This window comes from Melopsittacus undulatus, chromosome 5 (genome assembly GCF_012275295.1).
Source record: "Melopsittacus undulatus isolate bMelUnd1 chromosome 5, bMelUnd1.mat.Z, whole genome shotgun sequence".
NCBI classification, from domain to species: Eukaryota; Metazoa; Chordata; class Aves; order Psittaciformes; family Psittaculidae; genus Melopsittacus; species Melopsittacus undulatus.
The window spans coordinates 27,323,579-27,351,385 of record NC_047531.1 but is presented as its reverse complement, the minus strand read 5'-3'; the positions used below and the strand labels follow the sequence as shown (position 1 = coordinate 27,351,385).

General features: G+C 39.1%; 1 protein-coding gene across 1 annotated transcript in view; it reads left to right on the top strand.

Annotated features, from left to right (window-relative positions):
* The window catches only part of SLC2A13 (solute carrier family 2 member 13), a 160,863-nt gene that overhangs the window by 104,018 nt on the left and 29,038 nt on the right, over positions 1-27,807 (top strand). Inside the window, exons 5-7 of the mRNA XM_005148416.3 lie at positions 10,505-10,668; positions 15,311-15,431; positions 27,077-27,202. Coding sequence (XP_005148473.2) covers positions 10,505-10,668; positions 15,311-15,431; positions 27,077-27,202 — 411 coding nt within the window. The remainder of the gene's footprint in view (positions 1-10,504; positions 10,669-15,310; positions 15,432-27,076; positions 27,203-27,807) is intronic.

Below are 27,807 nucleotides of genomic sequence, written 5' to 3'. Positions count from 1 at the left end.
TATGACTTTATGATTATAGTGCATAAAGTCCCTTTGTTTGCTGCTGGCCTTGGCTTAAACAAAGGGCCAAGCTTGATTATTTTAGTATTTTCTTAATGCCACATACATTTAGCGAGTCTGTTGATTTCAGTAAGTACTGATTTCAATAAGTACTATGATTCTGGTTTTCAGGATCCTAAACAGCTTATAGCAGGCATTAATGATTTCCAGTGTTAGAATATCCTTTAATATTAAACATAAATTAAACCAAAGTTGTCAGAATAAATGAATAACTGAATGAGATATATTTTGTGAAACACCTGCGGAATTTTCTTTCTCTGTTTTTATAGTTATTAATTTGCAGGGAGCACTTATCTGAAGTGACTCTAGAGTCTTATTATTCTGCTGCAGAATTACCACCAGGTAATACTGGTAGGTAACTGCAAATAGTCATCCATCTTCCTCCACTTCCCAAAAGCCTTCATGATCTCCACTGCTGATATAGGGGTGATGGTGGTGATCTTCTTTCATAAGGATTCTGTTGAAGAGTTAGGCACTTCTATATTGAGTGAAGACAAGATAAAAAAATTGACATTAGTTTGCTTTTTGTTGCAGTGCTGAGCATATAGGTGTTATAGATGCCAACCTATTTGCTAGAAACTGCAACTCTGTTTTGGGAAGATGAGGAGAATGAACAAGACTTTGTTCCTCCCAGTGCTTTCATTTAACTTCCAGCTCCGCCTTTTAATCTTCAGTTTAACTCTACAGTTGTATTCAACCTTCTTCTTCAGTGGGTTTAACTACAGGGTTCTGTCCTTGACTTTGCAGAGGACTTTGTCTGTTGAAGGCTTATGTCAGAGTTTGGTATTTTTTTCTGCCTGAGTTTTTATTTTTCCTTGTGAATAACAAATCACACCCCTCCTTGTATTTTGCTATTTTTCTATTATGAAGAAGAAATCATTTTCCCTCCCCCACAAGTTTCAGGTGAGACCTGTGAAGGACCCACATAAACAGGTGAAAAGCAGTCTTGCTGTGTGCAAAAAGCCCACCTCTATGTGGAACATAGCAAATAAGAAAAAAAAAAGCAGGAATTTCACTCCAGTCTCACAGCAGATACTGCAACAGTATTTTTAAATGATCCAATAGCTGTGTGACAGTATCCCATTAAATTAGGAAAGCAAATTCCCTTGTGTATCTTGGTGATCTTAAGCCTTTAAAGGTATTTTTTGTCCCTGTCAAACACTGGTACACTTTGATTAATAGCTAGAGAATTTAGGTTCTTTGGATTCTAAAAAAAATCCCATGTTTTCTTAGCATAAATAAATGGTAATCCTTAAAACCTTCACATGTGGCCTGCACGTGGATAATGTGTGGTGAATCAGAGAACCTATCGGGTGCGTGGAGCTGTCTGTGAAACAGTAATAAATGTTTGGGTTTAAAATCCATTATTATGAAAATATACTGATTGTAATAAATGGCATTCACTATGTCATTTCACTCTGTGCTGAAAGCATCTCTACGGTTAAGTGGGGGATTTGACAGTATTTGCAGTAAGTGTAGGGTAGCAGACCCCTGGGATGCCTCTCAGGCACTCATTTTGACAAATTCGGTATATATTTGAGATGATACAGCAAATTTTTCCATGGGGAGCTCCTCAGGACTTCAGATGTAGAAGTATGGGAAAGACTATTCAACTGTTGGTCTCACACTGTAGTCCTGCAAAGCAGCAGTGTGCTGTAAATTGGAAGGCTTCGGTGAGATTGCAGAATCTAGTCCTTAGGTATTTTGCTTTCTTAACCTGAAAATAAAGGTACACGTGTCCAGTAGCCCTGTTTAATAGCTGAAGTCCAGTTGCCTTAAAACCTAATGAGCTGGAAGGGTCTTACTGATGTCCGGTGGGCAGATGATAAAAGATGTTTGTACACTGTCATACAGGCAAATCACATCTCTAACACAAGAGGTGCTGCTGATGTGCGCAAACAGCAATGTCTGATACTCGATCTTTTGGACAACAACAGTAGATATAACAAAATGTTCCTTGCTGCCCTGCTCAAGAGATTCATCATGTGAAATGAAACAAGATGTATTGTGTTTAACAGAATGGTATTAGCCACAAAGTTTGTGTGTGTGTGTATATGGGTGTATAATTGCCTAAGCAGCCTTTTTTCCAAACAGATTTGCCTTTCCCACATGCCCTTGGTCACCGTGCTTGTAGTAAGCATGGGTAAAACCCTTCCTAAATCTTCACTTGTAAAGCCCAGCCATCAATCAATCAATTGTATGTGAAGTGATATATATTAAATGTACATATTTTTGGTGTAAATATCATTGTTCATACTCTGACTTTTAAGTGCAGAAGATGGAACCAGGTTTCCTAATATTTTTGAAACGTAATAACTGATCCTGTGTTAGAGAATGGCAGTGTCCCACAGGAGGGACTAGCACTGAAGCAGTCTTGTTCAGAGCAGAACCTTGAGACAAGCTAATTGTGTTGATTTGGGGGCTGCCAGTCTGTCGGGTATAAATTATAGGGCTTGAGGTACTTTTCCAACCTACAAATTGAAGAAAGGCAGTACACCTGCTGAAGGGGAAAGCAATCAAGTTGTGTGATTTCAAGCCAGAGGCTGTCTGCATAACTTTCAGAAGTTAAATGTAAAGATGACTAGGAAGTTTACAGTCAAGTTGGGTCAGAGGAGAGCAGAGATTGTGAGGAGATCGTACAAGACCTGACAGAACTGGTATGGCTGGACAGCTTTGCCCAGTCCATCACTATATTGGCTTTCAGAGGCTGGTTGAGGTTGTCCAGTGCTCCCTTTTTCAATTTGGCTGTTAAAGTTCTGAGGTTTTTAATTTTTAAGGAGTCTGAAGGCTGTAAACTGACAATGTGATAGTCCTGGGACTGATGCTGAATCACAGTGGAGAAATGGTTCTTTACAGCTTTTGTAATCAACTTTATTATATGCCAAATGCCAAAGATAAGGTTAGTTCTTATGCTTGCTATGACTTTCCAATTTCATTATCCATAGCTAATGGAGATTCAGCATGAGCAAAGTTTTATCTGGCAAAGGCAATTCCCATTGAAAAGTAGATCTATGATCAGATATTTCATAACATCAGTGGTCCTATTGATATTAGTATTAATAATTTGTATTATAGGAGTTCAGAAAGGAGGCATCAGATTTGTGTTTCACAGAATCACAGACTGGTTGTGGTTGGAAAGGACCTCTACAGGTCATCTGGTCCAATCTTTCTGCTCAAACACAGAGGTTAAAAAGCAAGGTAAGAGATAAGGCAGACATGATTACAGATGAAGACAGGGAAGCAGCAGAGTTTTAATAGCTGTCCGGGTCTCCAAACTGCTCTCTGCTCTGAATGCAGCTTCTGTGGTGGAAACTGTCACATCTCCCTTATCACTGTGGTGTGCAGATCATGAAGTTGGGACGTTGAACTCCCAATCGTATCATCAAATTCTGCTATGTTGCTCTTCAGTCCTTATTTCAAACAAGTCTAAGGGATATTTTTACTTTGCTGCTTCTACAGCACCTTGCCAATGTGCCTATTTCCATTCCCCAGCTGTCCTGGTTTGAGCTGTAACAGTTATTTTTCTTCCTAGTAGCTGGTGCAGTACTGTTTTTTGGCTTCAGTCTGAGAGCAATGCTGATAAGACACCAGAGGTTTAGTTGTTAAGATAAGATGTTGCTAAGTTGTTGCTAAGTAATGCTTAACTCCGATCAAGGGCATTTCAGTCTCTCATGCTCTGCCAGTGAGGAGGGCACAAGAAGCCAGGAGGAAGCAGAGACTGGACACCTGATTCAAACTAGCCAAAGGGGTATTCCATATCACAGCACATCATCCCCAGTGTATAAACTGGGGGAGTTACCCAGAAGGGACCAGTCACTGCTCAGGTCAGGCTGAGTACTGGTCAGCAGGTGGTGAACAACTGTATTGGTTTATTGGTTTGGGGGTTTTTGTGGAGACAGTGTTCTCACAGGAGAATGGATATTTGGTACATGAGCTCTGAATAACTCCGAGGGATACAGCAAGGCTGTGGGAGGCCCGAGGAAGCCTAAGCAAGCAAGATAAGAAGAAGCTGTAATTCACTGAGTGATGAGAACTGTGGACTGTTGGCAAGCTTTCGAGGTCAAGTTCTCACACCTGTATTTAACCAATTATGTGTTAGTCACTAAGGGTCTTCAAGACAAGTATCCAATCATGATATGCCAAATTGCTGTAGGTGTGTGTAAGCAATAGTATATAAGGAATTAATGCTTTGTAATAAATGGCTTTTTGTCTGATCATATTGGTCTCTGACTGAGTCCATTCTGCGGCAGGGTTTTTTTCCCTTTCAGTTTTTTATTCTGTCCCCTCATTACTTCCCTTATCATCATTGTTGTTATTGTTACTAGTAGTAGCAGTATTATATTGTACTTTAGTTATTGAACTGATTTTATTTCAGCCTGTTAGGTTTACAATCTTTCTATTCTCCTCCTCATCCTTCCCAGGGCAGGGGAGAAAGCAGGGAGTGAGTAAGTGGCTGTGTAGTTCTGAGTTTAAAATCCCGTGGTTCTGGGTTTAAATCACCGATGCACCAGGCTTCCTGTAGTGCTTAGTAAGGCAATAGTATCCTGCCTGTCAGAAAGTCTCCATACCTGGAGCATCTGCTGCCTTTGGCTCCTTTCAGATATATCAACTTCTTCCTATCTTGTTTTCATTTACAGTACTTAGGCATCTAATTTCCTATGTTCTGCTCTTGCTCTCTCTCATTCTGTTTCTGTGAGTACATCTGCGCAGATGAGTTGCCACAGCTTAGCATGTTGGTTCTGCAGGCAGTCCCTGTCAAGCTTTCTTGATTAAATCCTTTCATAAAGTAGGTATAAATGGGTGGGACACGCAGATGCAAGCATACGTTGTCTACAAGCCTGCTTTGCTGTAGAAGGTGTTCTCAATCTTGTACAGTCCATCTTTCAGTAAATTGCAATTACATGATGTGCCTGGCCTCTTTTCAGCAATGTTAATACCAGTGGGAGTTTCCTGGCTTGCGGTTCTTGTTTCTTCAGCACCTCTGAATCTTCAGAAGTGCCAGGCATGATAAGATTATTGTGTTCAAGCTGCAAACGAAAAACTAAAGAGGAAGGAGCATACGTGCGCGGGATTAAAACCAGTTAATAACAACACTACTGTTACACAAACTAATTTTCAGTTCTCAGGAAAAGTTTATTATGTACAAATTTACATCAGGCCTTTAAGTAGGTGGCATAATTCAGGACTTTGTATGTAGGAGCATGGGACCTTTCCCCAGCCCTTTAACAGCAAGCTAAGCCTGCCAAGGCTGAGCTGCTCCAGGGGTTCTGTATTCCCCACCATGGCAATGCCACTTGTTGGGCTGTTGTTGTTCAGATTAGCAAAATATAAAACCACTATGATCTTTTATCACACAAAGGTGAAATGTGAAGGATGGTTTAACCCGTTTTCCTTGTTATTTGCAGGTATATATATTCAAAGCATATGTCAGAATAACAAGCTATCTTGAAGAATGTTACAGCTGTGTTTACAGGGATGTGGGATAGTTTGTAAACAGAAGGAAACATGGACCAAATTAAAAGTTCAGTGGGATACTTCTGTTAGAATCAATGGGAAATTTGAATTATTATGTATTATTCCCTCAGATATTTTGGGGTTTTTTTACAAGATGGTGTCTGTCCAGCATCCCTGTTGGCACTGGCATAGTCTCCTCCTAATGCAGCTCCCTGGCTTGATAGCCATCACTGGGACTCTATATTCCATGTGTATATGGGCTGTAATATATTTCTCTTCTTAAAATAACTGCATTTTGTCTAATGCTCTGCAGCAGGAGTCAGGCGAGTTAGGGCTGTGGGCAGGAGGAGGCTGTGACTGGGTTTCCCTTGGTCCAACAGCTCTGCTGCTCAGGGCAGGGGGGCTGCACCTTGGCTGGGTAACGCTACATGCCTGGCCCAGCCTGGTCACATCTGGTTCAGCTCCCATGCTGGAAATCATCAAACTTGATGGTAATAAGCTTTAGCAATTCCTAACAGAGCAGACAAACAGGTTGAAGGTGTAAATGAAATGCAATTTTGTGAATGTGGAGCATGTTTTATTATGGGTTCTTTTGTCAATCTTAGTCCAATTGTTGTAACATATAATAAAGTGATACAGGAGAAGGTGAGGATCTTTGTTCATGCACAGTATCAGAAAATGAGTATGTAAATCTGTTAAAATTGCCACCACTTTGGATTTTTTCAGGTTTTAATAATTTTCTTACTGGCTATTGCATTACTTGCCATTTCATTTTGTGTTATTTCAGTTGAGTTGAGAAAAAAAAAGATAGAGGGTTTTGTTATCTCTAGGCATTAATTTTCTTGAACTGTGTAGTTTCAGTAGTTGGACAGTGATTTCCAAAGCATTATGCTAGAAAATGTTAACAAACCCTTGCAAAACAGTGCCAGAGTACTCTATTTTTGTTTTCTTAAAAGCAAAAATGTAAACATTTTCAAGATGTTGAATGGTGCTTCTGAGTTACTGAGATTTATCCATTAATTTTATGAGAATTATGGATTATGTCCGAAAGTGCTGATATTCTTGGACAGAAATTTTGTTGGAGTAAACCTGGTTTAACAGATGGGCTGGAGCCCCTTATGAAAGATGGGGCACTCAAAGCTGTGACTGCCAGGCATTTTTGGGGAATTGATTGCTGCAAAGCCTGGTGTGGTGGGCTGCTTCTCTCTGCTGAGTGAGCCCGCCTGGGAACCCTGATGCATCTGGAATTGTCTTTAAGGTCTGCTTGAAGGGGGAAAATTACTGTTTTCTTTAAACATTAGATGTTGTTGCTTTCATAAACCTGACTTTTTAAAGGAGAAGAGGAAGGAAAGTGTTTAGAGTTGCTTCATTTCCTCCGGTATGTGCATTTTCAGTTATATGGTCAAAGGATTAGTCTGAGTATTCTTGGATGTGGAAATGTTTCAGGTTTTCTTTTTTATGTTTTAACGTAGATCAAATCTCAACAGAACAACTTCGTAAATCCTTAGAAATGAGCAATATTAAGATCTTTTTGTCTGTATCCAACTCATTTACTTTGTGTGGCTTTGTAATTGTCTGTATTTATTTGCTTTCAAAGTTATTGGACTTGCTTAAAAATTCCAAGATCGCACACGTGCTGTTGTCATTTTCCTTACATTTTAGAAAATAAGCCAGGGCTGCACAACTTTGTCACTGAACTTGCATTCCCTTCAGGAGCTGCAGTATTCACTGTGGTTGTATAATATCACAACCTGACCTTTTCCTACCACATACTTTTTTTCCTTGCCAGGCAGAAACTAAGAAGACCTGTCATCTTGTTACATTAAAAGGCAGTTAGGGCTGCACAGGTTGGAATATAAAATGGGGATAGTAAAATCATAGAATAGTTACGGTTGGAAAGAACCTTAAGAACATCTAGTTCCAACCCCCCTGCCATGGGCAGGGACACCTCACACTAAACCATATCACCCAAGGCTTCATCCAGCCTGGCCTTGAACACTGCCAGGGATGGAGCATTCACAACCTCCCTGGGGAACCCATTCCAGTGCCTCACCACCCTCACAGTAAAGTTCTTCCTTATATCCAGTCTAAACCTCTGCTGTTTAAGTTTCAACCTGTTACCCCTTGTCCTATCACTACAGTCCCTAATGAATAGTCCCTCACCAGCATTCCTATAGCCCCCCTTCAGATACTGGAAGGCTGCTATGAGGTCTCCACGCAGCCTTCTCTTCTCCAGGCTGAACAGCCCCAACTTTCTCAGCCTGTCTTCATACAGGAGGTGCTCCAGTCCCCTGATCATCCTTGTGGCCTCCTCTGGACTTGTTCCAGCAGTTCCATGTCCTTTTTATGTTGAGGACACCAGAACTGCACACAATACTCCAAGTGAGGTCTCACGAGAGCAGAGTAGAGGGGCAGGATCACCTCCTTTGACCTGCTGGTCACGCTCCTTTTGATGCATCCCAGGATACAGTTGGCTTTCTGGGCTGCAAGTGCACACTGAAGCTGGCTCATGTTCATTTGCTCATTGACCAACACCCCCAAGTCCTTCTCCTCAGGGCTGCTCTGAATTTCCTTTTTGCCCAACCTGTAGCTGTGCCTGGGATTACTCCGACCCAGGTGTAGGACCTTGCACTTGTCATGGTTAAACTTCATCAGGTTGGTATCAGCCCACCTCACAAGCGTGTCAAGGTCCCTCTGGATGGCATTCCTTCCCTCCAGTGTATCAACAGAACCACACAGCTTGGTGTCATTGGCAAACTTGCTGAGGGCACACTCAGTCCCACTGTCAAATAAGTAAAATAAGTAATTATAATCTAGTAGTTACAATCTATGCAAGTGTTCTTTTAATTTTTGGAAATTGGAATGCTGTGCTATAATAAACATCAGCATCATTGCCCAGCACCCAGGCTTTGTTAGCTTGGCATTTGGATTTGCAGAATCTAGATTTCCCTGGTTTGTTTTCCATAGAAATTAAGTATCTTGTTTATTTATGGATAAGCAGTAAGCTTCTAGTTGAGAATATACAACCAGTGAGTGCAATAAGCAGCCATAAGGAATGTTAGGGGCAGAAGGTGCCTGTTTGTATGTATGAGGCTGTAAGCATTTATGTGCTTTTATTCTTTATTCTTTGCTGGTTTTTAGCCGTATAGAATCCATACACTAGATGTTGCTGCTGACAACTATTTCTTGACTTTCCAGTAGAATTGAATTTTGAAAAGTTTTAGAAGTGTGCAGTTAAAGGTGGCCTCCTGAAACCTTGCCTGGTGGAAATAAATAGGAGTTTCATAGTGGGTTTCAGTAGGCCAAGACTTGAAATTGATTTTTGTTTTCCTACTCATAAGGAAAAAAAAGGAGTATTGAGAGATCAGGGATTGAATGATTCTGATGACTAGAACAATGTGGTACAATTTTGACAAACAGCAATTTAATTTAGAGAGCCTTAAGAAGTGTGGCTGCATTAACATTAGTGTTTTAATTCAGATTATGTCTATCCTTTATGAATCTTTTCTCTCCAAGATCCGCACCCTTGCTGGGATCTCAGCATGCAGCTCTTTCAGATGGACTGAGCCCGGACAAGGCATTGCAGTTACTACTGGGCAGGCAGACCATAGAGCCAGGCTCAACACCCGTGTGTATGCAGATAGTTCTCAGTACCAACAGTTTCCCTGTGGAAGTCCTCTCCTACCACACCACAAGCTGTGTAGGCATGGCCTCAAATGGCTATACTGATGGGGAAGAGGAGCAGAGGAAGGGAGCTGGGTGGATCCAAATACCTCATCTTAGCCAGTGAGCAAGTTGGTAATATCCAGCCATAGGCATAATCATTTACATCTGGCATCATCTAAAATGACTCAAGCACTTCTACAAGTAGTCACTTGAGCATATTGTCCATCATGGATTATTGATTTGAAAAAAAGTAGTGGTTTATGGTTAAAATAGAAAAATGTGGACCACTAAGATTTCTGAGGATAACAGGGCATTAAGACAATAAAGGGACATTTAAAGCAAGCTACCTTTGAACAGGAAAAAAAAAAGAAGGGAAAAAGTGAGCTTTGACATTTTTAATGTGATAGCCTGTAGGCTGCTGGGTATTTGAGGGCTTGAATATCAGTATTTCAGTCAGCACAAATTAATAGAACAAGATGAAAAGGGCTTCTACAGCATGAACAAAACTACTCAAGTGTTTTCTTGGAGGTTTATTTAGCTCTTCTTGAGAACACAGGCACAATATCTGTGTTCATTTGAGCTCTCTGAAAAATGGCAGAAGGCTTCCTCTTTCTTCCATTTTCATTTTGCACAGTTGGTATGAGTTACTGTTTGCGTGAAATGGTTGGTTCCTTTCAGAGAGGTAGAAAACTGACATGCGTTTGTGAGCAGATTCATATCCTGCAGCATGGTGCTAAGGCATTTCAAAGCAATTGTGTTCTGGTTGAGACAAAAGTAGTACAAGACAGAGGGTTGCAGGTGCATCAGTGGCAGTGAAGTAAACTTGCAAAACCTAAAACAGGGAGGTTGTGAGTGTCATTTGCAGTATGTTGGATGCCATAGATTAGCTCTGCCTGACCTTTAACAGGGGTGAAAGCATACTTGATTTTCAAGCTACCTTTCCCTAGACCGTGCACAAGAGTGCTAAAATCCCACGTTTTGGCAGAAGAGCACAAAGCAACAGCTGGATTTGAAAGCTGGATTTATGTGAGATAAAAACACAAACCCGATTTCTAGCGGGATATGATTGAGCACTGAAAATCTAACCAGCCAAAAGAATGGCAATTCATCTCCTGATGTCCTCCAGTCAAAGCTTTATTCAAGCACAAGTTATGCCTAGCTTATGCCTGATTTCCCAGGGTAATTGAGTCTCAGCCCGTGGCTGCATTATTTAGGAAGTCACACTTCATATTTGTTATGATATTTTTGATTGAAAATCAGGAACTATAACATGAGCCAAATTGAAATTAACGGTGTTGGTATTTGTCTTTCCCTCTGTTTGCAGGTACTACAGTGCTACCATTTTGCAGATGTCAGGAGTTGAAGACGATAGGCTTGCAATCTGGTTGGCTGCACTGACAGCTTTTATAAACTTCATTTTTACTCTAGTGGGAGTCTGGCTCGTTGAAAGAATGGGTCGCCGGAAACTTACACTTGGTAGCTTAGCAGGTGAGTGCTTAATTAGTGTATAGTATTTTATAATTAATAAAATTAAAATAAAATAATACCAAATAAATACTAATAAATTTAAAAGTTTTTTTTTCAAAGTAGTCTTCTTTAAACTAACAGTGTTCATCCCATCTTCTCCCTGAAATCAGACTGCTTTTTCAAGACCTCTAGTATAGTGCCACAGCTAAAGGCTAGCTTGAAAAAGAGGATTAGCATGTCATTTTTTCAGATGCAGTTTTCTCCTTCAGGCCATGGGTGACAAAGTTTTTCTTTAGCTGGTTAATGCTTTTTTGTTATAGTATAAGGACACAAATACTTGGAAGCTCACAGGTGGTTAGTTTTAAATCTCATGTGTGTAGATGTGATATGTAATTTCTGGCTCATTAACTGGAATTCAGAACATCTTATCAAGAATTACCAGAGAAAGCACATTGCACATAGCCATTGGGGCTCTTTTTTAAAAAATAGCAGTTATTTGAAGAGCTGTCTCAAATACAATACAGTAAATACCGTACTTACACTAATGTGGTTTTAACTCATCTCATACTAAAAGAGAGAATACTAGAATTGTAGATTTTGTCCAAATAATATTCAAACACTGAAAACTCATCAGGCAGCAATCTCTTGGAAGCAGGAAAAGGCAGAGCAAGCAGCCTTGCCCACGCTCAGCTGCGTTCTGCCTTTACCAGTAAGCCCTTGTTTGCTGCTGCATTACGTTCTTATTCTGCCAGAAGTGATCTGTCACTGATACCTGCCTCTGACTGAAAGGTTCAGACATTTCCAAGAACAGTTCCTGCTCCTCTTGAAATAGCATTCACAAGTGTTTAGCTGAAAAGGTTTAGTGTCTCCATATTTTGTACTGTTGTTGCTGTCAGGGATCCAAACTTCCAGTTAATGCAACACAGCAGAGTGGGGGACCACCTGCCAAGTCGCTGGCCATCTGCAGTTCCCAAGGGATGGGAGTTAATCAACACTCGTGGTATTTGAATACATCTATATAGGCAGAACAGAAACAGCACAGTGCAGTGTCTTTTTTGATACACAGTTACCCAAATCTGTAAATCTGTAAATCAAAACATGCAGCTTGGTGCTCCGAATTATAATAAATGTGTATTTGTTTGTTACCATCTTGATTTGGAGTCAAGAAACATAAAGAGTTTTTTATGATCCAAGTTCAGAAATGTACCCATGACAGAGGAGATTAGAAAAGCACATTTATCATGTTTTGAAAAATAGAGACAAAATCTCAAATCACTACTTTTATCACAGTCTACTTCCAGATTAGTTAAAATACATCATATCTCCTGTAAGTTCTGTGCCCCCGGGCAGTGCCAAGTTTTTCAGAGAGGAAAGACACAGTTCTGTACCATTCCTTATGCTCAGTGCCTTATTTCCCCTGTGGTACTTATCTGCTTGCTTGTCTTCCTGCAAAATGGATATCTGCTGTCAGTGCACTGGTACTTCTGGTACTACCTCTCCTTTATAATATATTGGGATGGAGTATTTATATATATACATATGTATGTATACACGTATGTATTTATATGTATATATGTGTGTATATATGGCCCAAATAACTGCAGAACTCTGGCCAGCCCCTCAGGGATTTATTGCTCTTCTGGACCCAGCTGTATAGGTGTGATTCCTATGTAAACTTACACAATGACAGAACTCTCAGGTTTTTGGCTCTAGTTAACATACTCAGAGGTCATACATTTGAAAAGTAGGTATGTCTCTTACAAAGCATATCAGTCATAGAATAGAAGAGAATATAGAAATAGAGCACAGAATTAACAAGGGGATATAATACCATTAAGAGTTATTTGTTTGTGATGTTTGGACACAAAGTGATTGGTAAAAATCTGTCTTCTTTGGTCAGTCTCTTGCTGTCAGCAGTGTCACTTGAGCCATGCTGCATTGCTTGCTGTGCTCTTTATCACAGGTCCCTCCTGAAGGAATATACAAACAATGACAGTAATGAAATCATATTTCATCTGTCTGTGCTATTTAGAAGTTTCTAATGCAGTGTTTGATACTTTGATCTATGTAGTAGTGGGTATGATGTGTTTTCCTTAGAAAGAGGGCTGTTTAATAAAATGATTACTAAATCTGCTGATGGATTTGTTTTGCATGAGTTTTCTTATGGGGTAAGCTTATATTTGACTGTTCTACTTTGGTTTATCTTTCTAAGGACATTGACTTTCATGCAGAGTTATTACTGGCTGCTTCTTTGGTCTTTGGAGAAGCCATGTATGCCCCAGTCTCCTGTTACATAAAAATAAGTAAAAATTACTACCTTTGCCTGCTGCTGCAACAACTTGAGTTGGTTTTTGTTAGCATTAATAGATGTAGTGTTTATTAGATGACAACCTACAAGAATAATCAGTAGAGAGATAGTAACATTAAGATTTTGATTAAAAGCCAACATACTGTAATTTAATTTGTGAACTCCTGCAGCTTCTCCTGCTTTCTGATAACATTTGGGAAGAGCTATTTTAAAATTAATTTAATGTACCCTTATTATTAGCAACTTTTGAAAAACTGAGCCTTTCAGGTCAGTGCAGAAGCATAAAACCCCCAACTAACACAAACCAAAAAGTCACACATCTTTTTAGTTGTCTTTACTACAGTTGCTGTTTCCTCTTAGTTTGCCATCCATTTTATGTCTTGGCAGTGTTTCATTATCTTTCTTCTGCTCTTCAGTTAATTTCTTTCTTCTAAGCTGTTAATTGGGAAACATACAGGGATTTTTACAAGTGCAGTATCCATTTTATTTGTGTTTTCCTTTTTCCACTTCAGAAATTGTCAACTTGAAAGCATGATGGTACTTAAGCAAAATGTATCTCTTCTTTTTGTAACAGAGAGGATCTAAAATGTCTTCAGGATATTTCCATATTTCTTGTTTGTTTGTTTTTTCATCTCAGCTACTGATGTTCTGTAATTGCATGGTTTTGTTCATCATAGACAAACTTGCCACAGAATGAAAAGATATAATAAACTTAACTTGCCAAGTTTAAATATGCTGTTTTTTCCAAAGAAATAAGACATTTGCAGAGGTGCCGGAAGTGTTAGTGTATTTGGTTAACTTAAAAGACAGACAAAGCATATATAGAATAAATGTAAATAAGATTCTAGGCACTTTCTAAGGATATTTGCTGTCTGGTTTATGGCATTTTGGAAGTACAGTAAATCTAGTGCAGTATCCAGCCTGCCCAGAAAACTAAGATTATTAGCATACCCACTAGCCATAGCAGTACAAAGCCAAGTCTAGAATAAGCTGAAATCCCATTTTGTGGTCTGTAGGTGCATTCTCCACATATAGTTTGTGACTGGGTTTAAAGTTCTAGTGGCCTCAGTTCAGGCAAATGTGTGGTCCAGTCACCTGTAGTTCATATGTATGCCTGTTAGCCATGACTGCTGCACAGACACATTCATGAATAATTTTATTACAGAGTTCTTGATACTTAAGATATTTATATCTCAGAAAAACTTTTTCATGTACTTGGTGGGTTTGCCACCTGGAAAACTCTTGCTTTTCTCATTTAAAACACCATCAAACCCACCCCTGAATCTGTCAAACAAAACATCCCCTCTGCCCTTCACCCACCAAATGCAGTATCCTTAATTTGCTGTCAATCATTTAGCTAAATCACTGCACACTTCTACATGTGTGCTGCCTGGGATGTGCTCCAGTGCTGTGTGCATTGGGTTTTGTATGATAAGGGTAATGTTAGTTAGAGCATCGGTAACTAACTCACAAATAATGTTATTACTATTTCTGTATTTATATCAGTGTATACATGTTACATGTGACATGCCACATAAATAGTGAGTATACAAACAGGTATACAGGGTATTTTATACGATGCAGCACTCAATGCCTCATTAAGTGGAAAGGTTTAGAAGTTAGTTTGAGATAGTTGCAGTAGTGAAGTATATAAATTTTCATTAAAATAATACAGTGTGACAACTAAGGTAAGAAAACCATGAGCTAGGTTCTAGCGATGGCCTGCTGCACAAAGGATGAACCTTTTTTGCCATCTTCCCTCTTGTTTTGCCCAGTTTGTGCACAAGGAATTTGTTGGGGAAGACAGGAGCAAATACATGGAAGGGGGCTTTTTCCTAGCAGATGTTATGTGTGTTCTTTGAAACAAGATCAGAAATTGCAGTTGGGTTTTTTGGTGGTATTTTTATGAAAAGTCAAATTTCCCTCTTTTCACAAAGGCAAGTAGAGTCACTGAAAAGGCTGATGCTGTATTCTGTTTTATAGGAAAGACTGCAAGCCTGGGTGTGGGAAGGGGGAGAAGTGTGGTGATTGCAAAGACATCATAAATTTTACCTTCGCAGGATTATTTTCAACATCAAAAAGAATAAATCCCTTCATCTGTGCAGTCTTCAGTTCCACATTTAAAGAAAAAAAAAGTCCCAGTGTATTAATTTAATACCTGGATATTAAACCTGATGCACTTGACTCTTAACATGTAACCCAATTCAAGATGTGGGTGTAGCAAAGGGTATTTTTCTTAGGTTCTCATCATGGTAATAGAGTGCCCTGCTTTCCCAAGAATAGTTCAGTTCAACAGAGAATTATTTCATGTGCTCTGGAGAAAAGTATCACGTTGTTCTTTCTTTGTATTTTTAGGTACTGTTGTAGCAATCCTTATCCTAGCTTTGGGATTTTTGCTATCAGCTCAGGCCTCGCCAAGGATAACACTTACTCCATCAGATCCTTCACATCAAAACTCTACCTGCACAAAATACAGGTGAGATTTTATGATGATTCATGCAGTCTTCTTCAAGATTGTGTCCAATTAGTTCAGTTTTACAAGCTAGTGTAATAGACTCAATCTGGTACAAGGAAATAAGCTAGATACCTAAAGTTAAAATCCTACCTTCCCTCCATACAGAAAATTAGACTTTTTTCTTAAATGCTCTGAATAATTCTTTGGAGTTTCTTGGGCTAAATAAGGTGTTTAAGCAGCAAAATCCGTACTTGAGATCCCCTCTGTTATATCACAACTACTGCAAGCTATAGTGAACACAAAGTCAGGAATATTTGATAACTAATTTAAAAAATGCTTACTGTTATTCATCTACTTGTAGTATTTGTCATGTAGCAGCTGTAAACTCTTCAAGAAGATGTGTTCTTTGGCTTTTGTTTTCCTGACTGGAAAAATATTATCTCCAGATAACTACAGACCGAGTAACAATTAAAATAAATGTGATTTTTTCGACCTTTTTGCTATAGTAGGTGGAAGAGGCACTTTCATACGCAATCATAGTTTTAAACAACATTACTTCTGGAATATTCAGAATGTGTGTTCCCTGTACTTTATGGGGTTTTATTCACATGCGAGTGCTCTTACATTCATTTAGCTGGCAGACTGGAAAATTCCATATTGAGAGAAGGTTAGTTAAATGTCTAAAGAAATTATCGCTTACGTTCAAATCTGTTTTCCATGTGTTTGCAATACAGATACATATCAAGAAATGAGAGATACACTTACAGTTTCTGGGCGATAATGGCTAAAATTATGGCTCATCACTTTTCATATGCCAGCATAATGTTTTAGGGTTTAGATTCTGAGGGTCTGAAGGTTTATAGATGCCTGGAGAGGGGGCAGAAAGACCTTCAAAAGAGTGTAAATAGGTGCTAATAACTGCAACATTAGATATTACCAGATATGAGGTCTCCTACATGCAAACCCCTGTATTTTACTTGTTTTCTACTGCACTGTCAACTGTATTCTGCCATTTTTGAGATGTGCCTGTACAGCTCTTTCAAATGACAAGTAATCTGGTTAAAACTGCAAAGGGGGAAAGAGCTTCCAAATGCTCTCCTCTCAGAATATGTTAACATTAACAGCAGGATGTCAGAATGATTTGCCTAGGACTTCAGTTAACTGTTTGGGAAGGATGTCTGGAGAGAGCAGATGCACCAGAACTCATTATGTGCTATCTAATAAATCTAGATTACTATAGAACCTAAAACAGTATAAAATCTGTGTAGAAGAAATATGGGTAGTCCAGCTTAAAAAGTAACGAAACATTATTTGACACAGTTTTCATTTTCCAGTTAACCACAGCTGGTCAAGGAAGGAAATTTAGGCTTGCTGCAGCTTGTTTAGTGTGCACTTCTGGGCAAAAGCATGAACAGTTACAGCAGGTAGTTTAGCAAAGATGCATGTTGTTTCATGAGTTATTGGAATACTTTTAATCTATCATTATTTCTGTTTCAGACATGAAGTGAGCAAACCCAGGTATAGTAAAATTTCAAATGGTCTAGAAAAGAGCAGCAAAAGAATTGAAGTGTATTCACTTGGGAGCGTTTTGAAATAGAGCTCTCTTATTTAAAGATTAAAGTGAACATGGAAGGGGGATATGAAATGATGAGCAACTTATGAGAAGTCTTTAGATGTTACTGTTTTAATCTTATACTGTTATAACTCTTAACTTATACCTTAGTTAAGAGACACAAAAGCTGGGAGAGTTGGGTTCAAACTTAAACAGGGGAGATTTAGATTGGATATAAGGAGGAAATTCTTTACTGCAAGGGTGGTGAGGCACTGGAATGGGTTGCCCAGGGAGGTTGTGAATGCTCCATCCCTGGCAGTGTTCAAGGCCAGGTTGGACAGAGCCTTGGGTGACATGGCTTAGTGTGAGGTGTCCCTGCCCATGGCAGGGGGTTGGAACTAGAGGATCTTAAGGTCCTTTCCAACCCTAACTATTCTATGATTCTATGAAACTAATAAATGGATGCAGTTGCCCACAAGTCACAGAATGAGGCTACAGCACCCACTATTTGAAATTATTAAAAACCATAGGGATTGATATGGTTAATAAGTATTTTCACACTTGTCTATCTAAAACTATATTTGGGATATCAATTTTCATGCTTCAAAACATCACCAAGCCCTGACCCTGTTAGAGTCAAAGGAAGAATATTCCTTCAGCATCGATATTAGTGTTCATTATGAGAAGTGATATCGGCCACTGACTCCAGAGCAGGAAGCCTTAAAATTCCAGGTGTCTTCAGCCAAGGCAGAAGTAAGTGCAAGAAATACTGTCTGCCTTTGGCAAGGATCAAGGGAAAAAAACATGATAAACATTTTGTCTCCAGTGATGTCTCCAGAGGAGCTTAGTTTCAGTGTGACTTTCTGCCAAGCTCTTGTAGCTACACACAGAGAATATACATTAATTTGTTCTTTTATCTTAATTATGTCTGGAGCAGTTGACATATAGTCATATATTTGACTTGGAAAAGTAGCTGTTCAGGATAGGATTATGCCAGCTTTCTGTGCACATGGTCAGTAAGTGGAATGAAATTAAAAAAAGCTTTTGTCATGGAAAAGTAGATGGGGTTTTCACCATTCCAGTTGGGTTATAACTTCAGCATAACGCTCGTGGTCTTGAGGAAGAGGAGAGGGAGTGCAAACCAAAGGAAAACCTTGTGGGGCTCACCTCTATCTCCCTTCTGGCCTTGGAGGTGTTCCCCATGACAGTTATGGAGTTGAGTCAGAGGTTCTCAAACCTGAGGATTTGGAAATAAGAGACTGCTCTGCACAATACCAGTCTTGCATATTTTTTATGTTACTCTAAGAATAATAGCATTAAAGGAGCTGCACAGATAGTGCTATGTTGAGTAACAAATGTTACTGTAGGGTTAGTTACAAATAAGATATCTGATCAAAGCAAAATAAAGTATCCTAAGAGCAGTGGTCTCTTACTGTTTAATGCATGTTTTAGCTTGCTTCAGTATAACTGTTGGTCCTCATACTGCTTAGCGTTGTGTCTTGCAAGCCTTAAAGAGGTCTCAGAAAGTTTTGGAAAAGCAAAAGACAGCAGGACTTCAGAAGATCCACACATAATGCCATATCCCTGCAGCCACTGTAACCTCTTTTAAATATGTGTGCCTACACAGATGCAGCTCATAGTCTCCTTTATCAAATGGTGATGGAGTGCTTCTCTGAGGTGAGGTATACTTAAAAGTCTAAATCTGTTTGCAGCTTGGCCATCTCACAGTGTGGGGGAGTTTCCTAATTGTATTTGCCTTTGCCAAAGTGTACCTGTAAGTTATAAAAACATCAATAAAACTTATTTTGCTGACAGAAGTTTCATTGATACTAGGGAGTATCATAGAAATGGTTTTTATGTTTGCAAATCTTTTGAGTTACAGTGTCCATTATGGAAGCCTTAGAGCTACTACAGTCTTGTTTGTTTGCTGTTCCCTCAGATCCATGTTCCTCTGCACAGATTAATTCTGGCTTCTACAATAACAATGAAGATAGAACAGACTAGCAAATAAAGAACACAGTTGCAATCCTAATTCAAAAAAGCACGTAGGGCTTGAATACTGCATTCTGAAAGAGCTGTGCTGAGCAAATGGAGTTACAAGTAACCTGTATGTGTCTGCAGAAAGCAAACCAGTAAGATGTGCCGTGAATGTCAAGTACAATATTTTCATTTGGAGTAGAGATGTACAATATTGTAGTTGATCAGCAGACAAAAGATAATCTATAAATCAGGGGGAAAAAAGTTATGTGTCACAGGGATATAATGGAAATAATACAAATCCAGCAGGACACTGAAATTCACTTTGCCTCCTCATAGGTGGAAGTAGGTGGGTGTCTTGCTGAGGAAAGGTGAGGCGAACCCTCGTCTATGTGCCATTCTTACATCAAACTTCATTTTCATACTCAGCCCACGTGAGATTGTTTAGATATTTGCAGTGTGACAACCACTTTGATCGTAATCTTTTCAGCAGTTGTAATCTTACTCATCAAGGCCACAGAGAAGCTCAAAGGTAAATTCAGGAATCAAAACCACCATCCCCAAATTTGTCATCTTAGAAATGAAAAGATGATGTAGCCATTCCTATTATTCCGACTACTCAGAACTCTACGAACATGTTCCTGCTTTTACCAGGGACTTGCCTGTTCTGGAAGGAGGTCCTGATCAGAGCATGTACACTAGCTACCCTGCCACCTCTTCCCAGTCTGCAAAGAATCAAGGGTGTGACTGTCCCACTTGACCTTTCTCAGGGACATTCACCCATTTCTGGAAAATTATCATTGTCCTGTTGCTCGTATTCTTTGTCTTTTTGTCTCCTTTCATGCATATGTCTGTCTCATTGCACTTCTCGAGACTTGGTCAGCTGCAGAAAACATACGGTGAACTTTTTCTGCTTAAGCAGTATTTTTCACCTCAGTTACTGTTTAAAAATGGTAACTTTTGTGTTAAGCTTACATTAACCCTCATATCCTAGGGACATGGTACCTGTCCGCAAGAATTTTGTCAGGTCCCTTCTCAAACTGATTGTCTGCAGAGTTTCATTAAAATAATACAGGCGGTGCCAGCTGTGCTGGACACACAAGGGCTCTGTTGTTCATCTTTGAATTAGTCACCCTCACATGGTTAATGTTCCTAAGCTCATTGTACAAATACACATTGCTGAGATAAAGACACCAATATTTAGTACTCTTACATAGCAGTTTTACATGATAGCTAATTGGAAAGAATTCTTTGTAAATTTAGCAAAAGTGTAAGGTTGTGCTCAGCCCTGAAAACCTCAGTTAAGGTCGTAACTGAAGATGGTTTTATTGTATTTAATAGCCTTAGGATCCATATGATAAGTATATTAGTTATTTTACTTAAGTCATCGACAGTCTGATTTATCTGCAAACTGGACATCAGTATTCTTTGTGCTGTTACTGTATCATGGAACCAGTGTTTTTTAAATTATCATTCTCAGTTTTGTTTCTAATGTCAAAGTAACTGAGTCACCGGTCATTCTGATAACCCAGAATTCCAGTAATAAATATAGTAATGTGTTTCTGCTATTAAGGTCAGAAAATTTTGGGTGTATAAAAAGATAAAGTGTGTGTTGAGGATATTTTTGCTGGCTCTTACAAAATATAGTTAAAATTCTTATGGACAGTTTAGGTTCTAGAGCTGCAAAATGACCTTGACATAGTCTTGAAATTATTAAGTAGATAATATAAGGTTATATTGCTTGGTAATAATTTTCCATTTGCTGGCATGTTTCTCCTATGAATCAAAGCTTGTGATTCAATTTAAAATTTGAAGGGATAAGAAGGAATACGTCAGATCTATGTAGTAAGCATCTTTAATGTGAATGAGGAAAAAATCTTCCCATCTATTTAAAACACGAAGATCTAAAAAGTGACTTTCATGAATTATAATGTCTGTGAGTGTAATGCATATGCCGTGGCATTGTTAACATTTTCACTTTCTCTTTGAATCAAGCTCTGCATTACTGAAGGAACAAGGTGTCATTCATATAATGACCTATTAACACTTTCACACATCTCTGCTAATATTTCTAAGACTTTTCTGTTTAACAAAACTTGGAACAATGCTTATGGAATTATTTTGTAAAATCTTCCAAAGTGATGATGTTATACTTTATATGAGTTGCAGGTTTTAGTCAAACAAGGATGATTTTAGTCCAGTTCAAACAAGGTTTATACCTCATCTGCCTAGAAGCTCAGAGTCTATGTGTAGGGTCTCTTTGGAACTTTTAAAACCAAGCATTTTACAGACTGCTGTTATGTTCGAAATAAAGCCACGTGTAAGACAGTTGTTTCTGTTATTTATTATCTGTGTTAATCAGTTCCAGGCAGAAATCAGGAAGCTGTTGTGCTGGAGGCTATATAAATTCAGGAAAGAAAAAGATCATCAAGGACAAGAAATAGTTGATACCTCTATGCAAGTAGACTGTGAATATGATACTTTTCGTGTGGTATCAGCATTCCAGGACAGTCTAATGTCAAGGAGCTTATAGTAGTAGTGGTGTAGCCATGATGATCAAAGGACTTGAGCAAAGCAAGGTTTGTAGAGAGTAGTTTCCTGTCTAGGACTATGGTAGGTAGGAAAAATGGATGAGCCATTGGGGTCCTCTTCAGGTCTAAAGCAGAAGTAGCAAGCATCGAGAAGCTGAAAACAATTGCTCTGAGTATATATAAACTGTGTTGCTTATTTGAGATATGTAAATCTTTGGAAAAGAGGGTTTAAGGAAAGTTTGAAGAGTTAATGCATTTGTACATGGCTGCCATATAGGGAAGGACAAGGATTCGGTACTGCTGTGGAAGTCTTACCTGGGAAGGAGTCACTGAAGAATAGTTTCAGTAGACTAGATGGAGCAAGAACCTGATTTTAAGATGAGAAAGGGTTGATCATACTTGAATGTAATTGTAATTTCGATCTTTTAGTTGGGGCTGGAGGGAGGGGCATTTTCTGGCTATAGGTAGAAGAATACAATCACAGAAGCAAGGGAAACTTGATTCCAGTCTGCTATTTTTCTATGAGGAGCTGGAAAGCAACTATACCACATGATAAAGGAGACAGAGGATTGTGTGCATAACCAGTCTTGAGAGCAAAGAGTAAACCTGAGATGGTTTTTATTCTTCCTACAGTTCTGTGAGGAAAACCTTTTTCAGGAATATGAGTATTTGCATCAGGCAGAGCAGGAGCAGTTAGTTCGGCAAGCCACAAATGCGACCAGAGTGGTGGTGAAGACGAAGACATGGACAAACTGTCTTGCATAGAATATCCCAAGTTGGAAGGGACCCATTAGGATCATACAAGTCCACTTGCATGTTGTGAGTGTATCAGATTTTCACATATAACTACTACTTCACATATATTGTGCAGCATGTGTTCAGTGAAGCTGATGAAAGTGAAACAGGTGGAAAGAGTCTGTCCCCAAGAAATGTCTGTATTTGTGGATGATTTTATACTCTGAGTGAGTGTTCATGCTGCCCATGTAGTAGAATATTATGAAACCAGGTGTTACATTCTGGAAAAGAACTCCAGAGTCCATAATATACAATCAAGCTCAGTTTGTATTTCTGTAACTGGATGCTAGGAACATACTGGTATAGTTCTATAATTGGATGACAGGATATGGAAGGCAAAGTTGAAAGCTCTTTAAAATGTGGCAAAAGTGGAAATTGAGGAAATGTGTTCAAATGAACAATTTAGAAATTGAGGTTCAGCTTAAAAAAAAAAAAAGACAAAATAGTTTGACAAGAAATGTCACTTGCAGAGCAAGGTGTCCTGGAATCAGCACTAGCAGTCATTTTTCTCCTTGTAGCTGGTGCAGTGCTGTGTTTTGACTTTCAGCCTGTGAACAGCGCTGGTAACACTGATGGTTTTAGTTGCTGCTCAGTAATGTTTACTCTGACCAAGGACTTTGTGAGTCTCATGCTCTGCCAGGGAGGAGGGGAAGCCGGGAGGAAGCAGAGACAGGACACCTGATCCAAAATAACCAAAGAGGTATTCCATACCACAGCACATCATGCCCAGTATGTAAACTGGGGGCAGTTACCTGGAAGTGTTAGATCACTGCTCTGTCAGGCTGGGTATCGGTTGGTGGGTGGTGAGTGGTTGTATTCTCTTCCCTTGTTATTTTGTTATTTATATTGTTATCATTATTATTGGTGGTAGCAGTAATGGTTTGTGTTATACCTTAGTTATTGGACTGTTCTCATCTCAACCCGTGGGAGTTACATTCTTTCGATTCTCCTCCCCATCCCTCCGGGTGCTGGGGGAGGAAGAAAGGGGGGAGTGAGCGAGCAGCTGTGTGGTTCTGAGTTACCAATTGGGCTTAAACCATGACACAAGGGCACTAGGCAAAGGTCTTTTACTGCGAAAGCACTCGACAAAGAGTGGTAAGATGCAACTTGCAGCTCAAATTAAGAGAATTGTAAGAAAGTCATTGTTTACAAGGTCATTTTACAAATCTAAAGCAGAAAATATAATGACAATCCAAATGCAATTACCAAGTATTCTAAGCAGCAGAGAAAAAGCAGGGGGAGAAGCAATTGTGAACCTTTCTTTGGCATCTGGAGGGTCACTTTAGCAAGTCAGTATTTTTATTCAATCTTTTTAGAGACTGCAGTAGAGGCAGTAAACTGCACTGTTAGGAAGAAGCAAAAAAAACACTAATTTTGGTTTCAAGATAATGTGCACAGCTGGTCAATTAATTCTTCTCTATAGTTTAAGTTCTCTGTGAAAGAAGAAGGTATTGTGAGCTTTGTGGTGCACCTGTAACCTCAGGAGCAGTTCATCAGGCAGCCTGCTCCAGAGCAGAGCATTCTGAAAGCTGGTGGTACTCAGACTGGTAAGAAATTGCTAGCAATGGACCTTAAAGTTAGTGCTGTCAAGCTTTCCCGACACATATGGTCCCATTTAGTCAGGTGAAGAGGATGTAAGAGCATGGAAGCCTTGACTGTGTTAGTAGAACTGGAGTGAGGAATTGCAGGTTTGGGGCTATCTAGTGTTCTGATGGTCCATCTGCTTGTCAGTAAATGTGCTCTGACAGTGAAGTAGGAACCCAGAAATCCCATTCCCTGGCAGTTCCAAACAATCCGAGAGGCCAGGCTACTGAGACTTCTATTCTGTAGACTTCATGACACTGAGCTGCAAAGAAGATGGGTATCTCTGGATTCAAACCCCACCTGGACACATTCCTGTATAACCTGCTCTAGGTGTCACTGCCTTGGCAGGGGGGTTGGAGTAGATGATCTCCAGAGGTGCCTTCCAACATAACAGTTATGTGATCTTTGGACATCTGCAGCCTCATGTTCCTTGTTGTTACTCTGCTACGTAGGCTGAAGTGTCTAAAGCCTAGACGCTTGTCTTCTTGTTGGGTTGCCTAGGAGCCCAGCTGGTAAGCAGGGAGAGAACTAGGCACGTTGTAAAACCTTCCTGCTGTAATGCAGCCTCGTTTCATGAAGATCAGATAATCTCTCTCAGGTATTTCAATCCTGACAAGTTGTCAGTCTGATAAACAACCATCCTGGCAATTTTCAATTGGCTCTTCACAGAGGAGCTTGTTTCCAAGACACTAGCTCATAACCTTAGCACAGATATAAATATTTCATTATAAAGTACAGGAAACATGTCTCCCATTTATAATTAGATGCAAATTTCCTTTCCTACATAGACGTCCTGGAGTATCTGGTATAGAGCTTTAAAGGCCATGACCTATCTGTGTTGTAGATCTGAAGAAGTATCAGTATTTTTATAGATTTATACTCTGACATATATTTGGGTATATATGGGGAGTGCTGATAAGAAGATACATTAGAGGACAGGAAGGAGATCTCTAATTGATACCTCTATGTGAGTAGTGGATAGTTACATGTCAATAAGTATTATATCATTAATTTCTTTTCCTGGTATATTGTGTGCCCTAATTTATTTACATGACTATGAGCAGGTAAGTAAGAATATGCAGTCAATTTTACATTGTTAACCTGTTTTTGTTTAGGAAATAGCAATGGGGCTAGAGTGAAGAAGAGCATAAGCCTGAAACTACTATATATTTTATTTCCATTTTTTGAGAGAGAAGTTTGGAGTAACCAGCCTCAGCACATTACTTTTTTGGTTGTTTTCAAATTGCTTCTAAAAAAAAATCTTCCTTGCTTATTTCATGCTGCATCTTCAGTGATCATTTGTCCTTATTAACTGATACAGATTTACTTTACTGTGTTATAAAACAGTTGTAATGTGTATCTGTTGGAATTTTGGAGGAAAAAAACCATCAATCTTTATATTAGAAAAAGCGGTGTTATAAACATTTTATATCAGTAATAAAATGGGGCACAGAAGAATGCAAGATGGTCTAATCAATAGCTGCCTATCCTAAGTCTGCTGGGAGTTAAGATTTGAAAGGGTTTAAAGTCTTATATGTTGAATTTCTGTGTTTCCTCTGACATAAATTGGGCCTCTTCCTAAAACCTAAAGTCAAGGACAGTGTATGCACTCACTAGGTAGCTAATGACAGACAATCCTAACTGAAAGATAAAGGCGTTATAAGTATTTGTCATTTAACTTTGAAAGACAAGCTTCAGAAAAGCTGTGGAAAATATTAATTTTAAATTATTAAACTGTTATGAGTAATACAGCCTCTGGCATTTGGCATGACATGAAATCCTGCAGCCTTTATTATTTTGAATGCCAACTGGAATATTGGTTGGACTCGAAGATCTCAGAGGTCCTTTGCAATCTAAATGATTCTGTGATACTCAATAAAGCCCAAGGGAAGAACACAATAACAAAGAGCACAAATTTCTGAAACTTGGGAGAAGTAGGAAAATGCAAATGAATACATTGGTTTTTACACTTTCCCAGCCCTCTTTTTGGCCAACTGCCAGAAGAATTGATCTTTCTATAGCTCTTTTAGAAACATCATAGTAAGAAGAGTTTGAATAACTAGGTTTGAAGTAGGTGCTTTCAAACTTTTTAAATCCATCTAATCTGCTTTACTGATTTGGTTTTTTGGGACTTTGTTATGCAGTTACTTTTGCTTTTTCTTATAATGGTATGGTAGCTTGAGAATATTATTTCTTCATTCACTAAGTCATTGTTATGATAAAAATACCCGCTCAGAAAGGATTATTTCCTTGGTTTTTCCGTTACAGGGATATGTGTTGAAGCTATTTTGGTCACCTTAATTACACGTTTCCAGGCATTACATTTCAAAGTTTAATTTCAACTTCAAATTTCCAGACTTACTCCATGTTTTACAGTTTCTCATTCTCCTATTTTTTAATTCCTAGAGTTAATCCCTTAGAATATATTAGGGGCTTTACTGATGAGGATGTGTCTCTGAATTGGTGATTTAGACTAAGTGAAGGATCTGTAGGGCACTTGGTGTCTAGGCTCCCAGCAGAGTCAGTGGGGATGTGGTCAGTACAACCAGTGGAGCCTAGAGAACAGTTTTACTATCTAGTCACTTTAATATACTAGACTGCATTGAGAAAACTGCCAAAATGTAAGCATCTCATGCTCTTTGAGGCTCCCAAGGAAATCAGAGACAAGGTCTGCACGGACCTGTCAAGTCTGCTGTACTGGAATGATGTGCAAGAGCACTGCACACTCTGCAGTGACAGGTGAAGGGCAGGCAGGATATGTTGGAGCTCTAGATGCTTGTATGGGAATTGGCTGCATTGACATACTGACTGTGTCCATGGGACATAATGAGAACTCAAGGTCCGAGTTCCCACATGGAGACACATGGTATGATGATGTCAGACTGACTCTTACATTTGTATGTGCCCACATCTCTAGTTATTAGGTATTATGTATGATTCTTTCTCTTCAATCCCAAAATGTCTTCTTTTAATTAAAATTCATTCCATGAGTGAATTCCCCTACAGCCTGATCAGGTGTCACTGGGAGATTCGCAACTGCGCCACCAAAGTGTGGTACAGAAGGCAAAAGCCATCTGTATTAGTTTTTTTTGGCAGTTTTTACTGTCTTATCTCCAACACTGACAACTTGACTTTGTGAATCCCAAGACTGATTAGGAGATGCTGTCTGTTTTGACATGTCCAAATGAATAAAGTGTTGCTTACATATTTATTTCTTTCTCTTGCAGTTATTGCCATGGATGTATGTTAGATCCAGACTGTGGTCTCTGCTACAAATTTAATAAATCAAGCGTTGTTGAGTCCTCATGTGTTCCTGTTGATAAAGATTCTACGACGAAAGCAGCTTGGGGCAGGTATGTCAGTTTTCAAGGTTTTCTGGTCTTGTGTTTTACTGATGTTTTTTTGCTATTGAGAATACTTTTGCTTTTACGTAAAGCGTTACTCTTGGGATGTTAGAAGAAAAAAACATAACTTGCTGTTGTCAAAAATGGATGATTACATTTTAAAAGCTGTTCTAAATAAAAGTCTTGACCTGATGTGTGCATCCAGTTCAATGTAGTCTGCACTTAGAAACTATGGCAAAGGTACACTAGCAATTAGGGAAATTACTTTTCCCTGATGTCTTCATTTATTTAAGGTGGCATATTCCCTAGATGCACCCTTAAAGCCCTCTGAGTTAATTTTCTTTTTAAAGGCTTTAATTAAACCACACTTCTAATATTAGTCTGCTAAAGAAACCGAGTTGCTCAGCTTAATGTAAAATAATACAAATCTGAAAACTTCTAATTATCAAAGCATAGTTTGTGGCCACAGGTTGCTCTGTTCTGTGCTTAAAACTGACATCATGTTGTATGTTGCACTTGGCGTGCAAGAATGTGTGCATTTGTAGGTAAATCCCAGTGCAACTCCATAATGCATCACACCCCTTAAGGTGCTTTTTCTTAAGCACCACATCAAT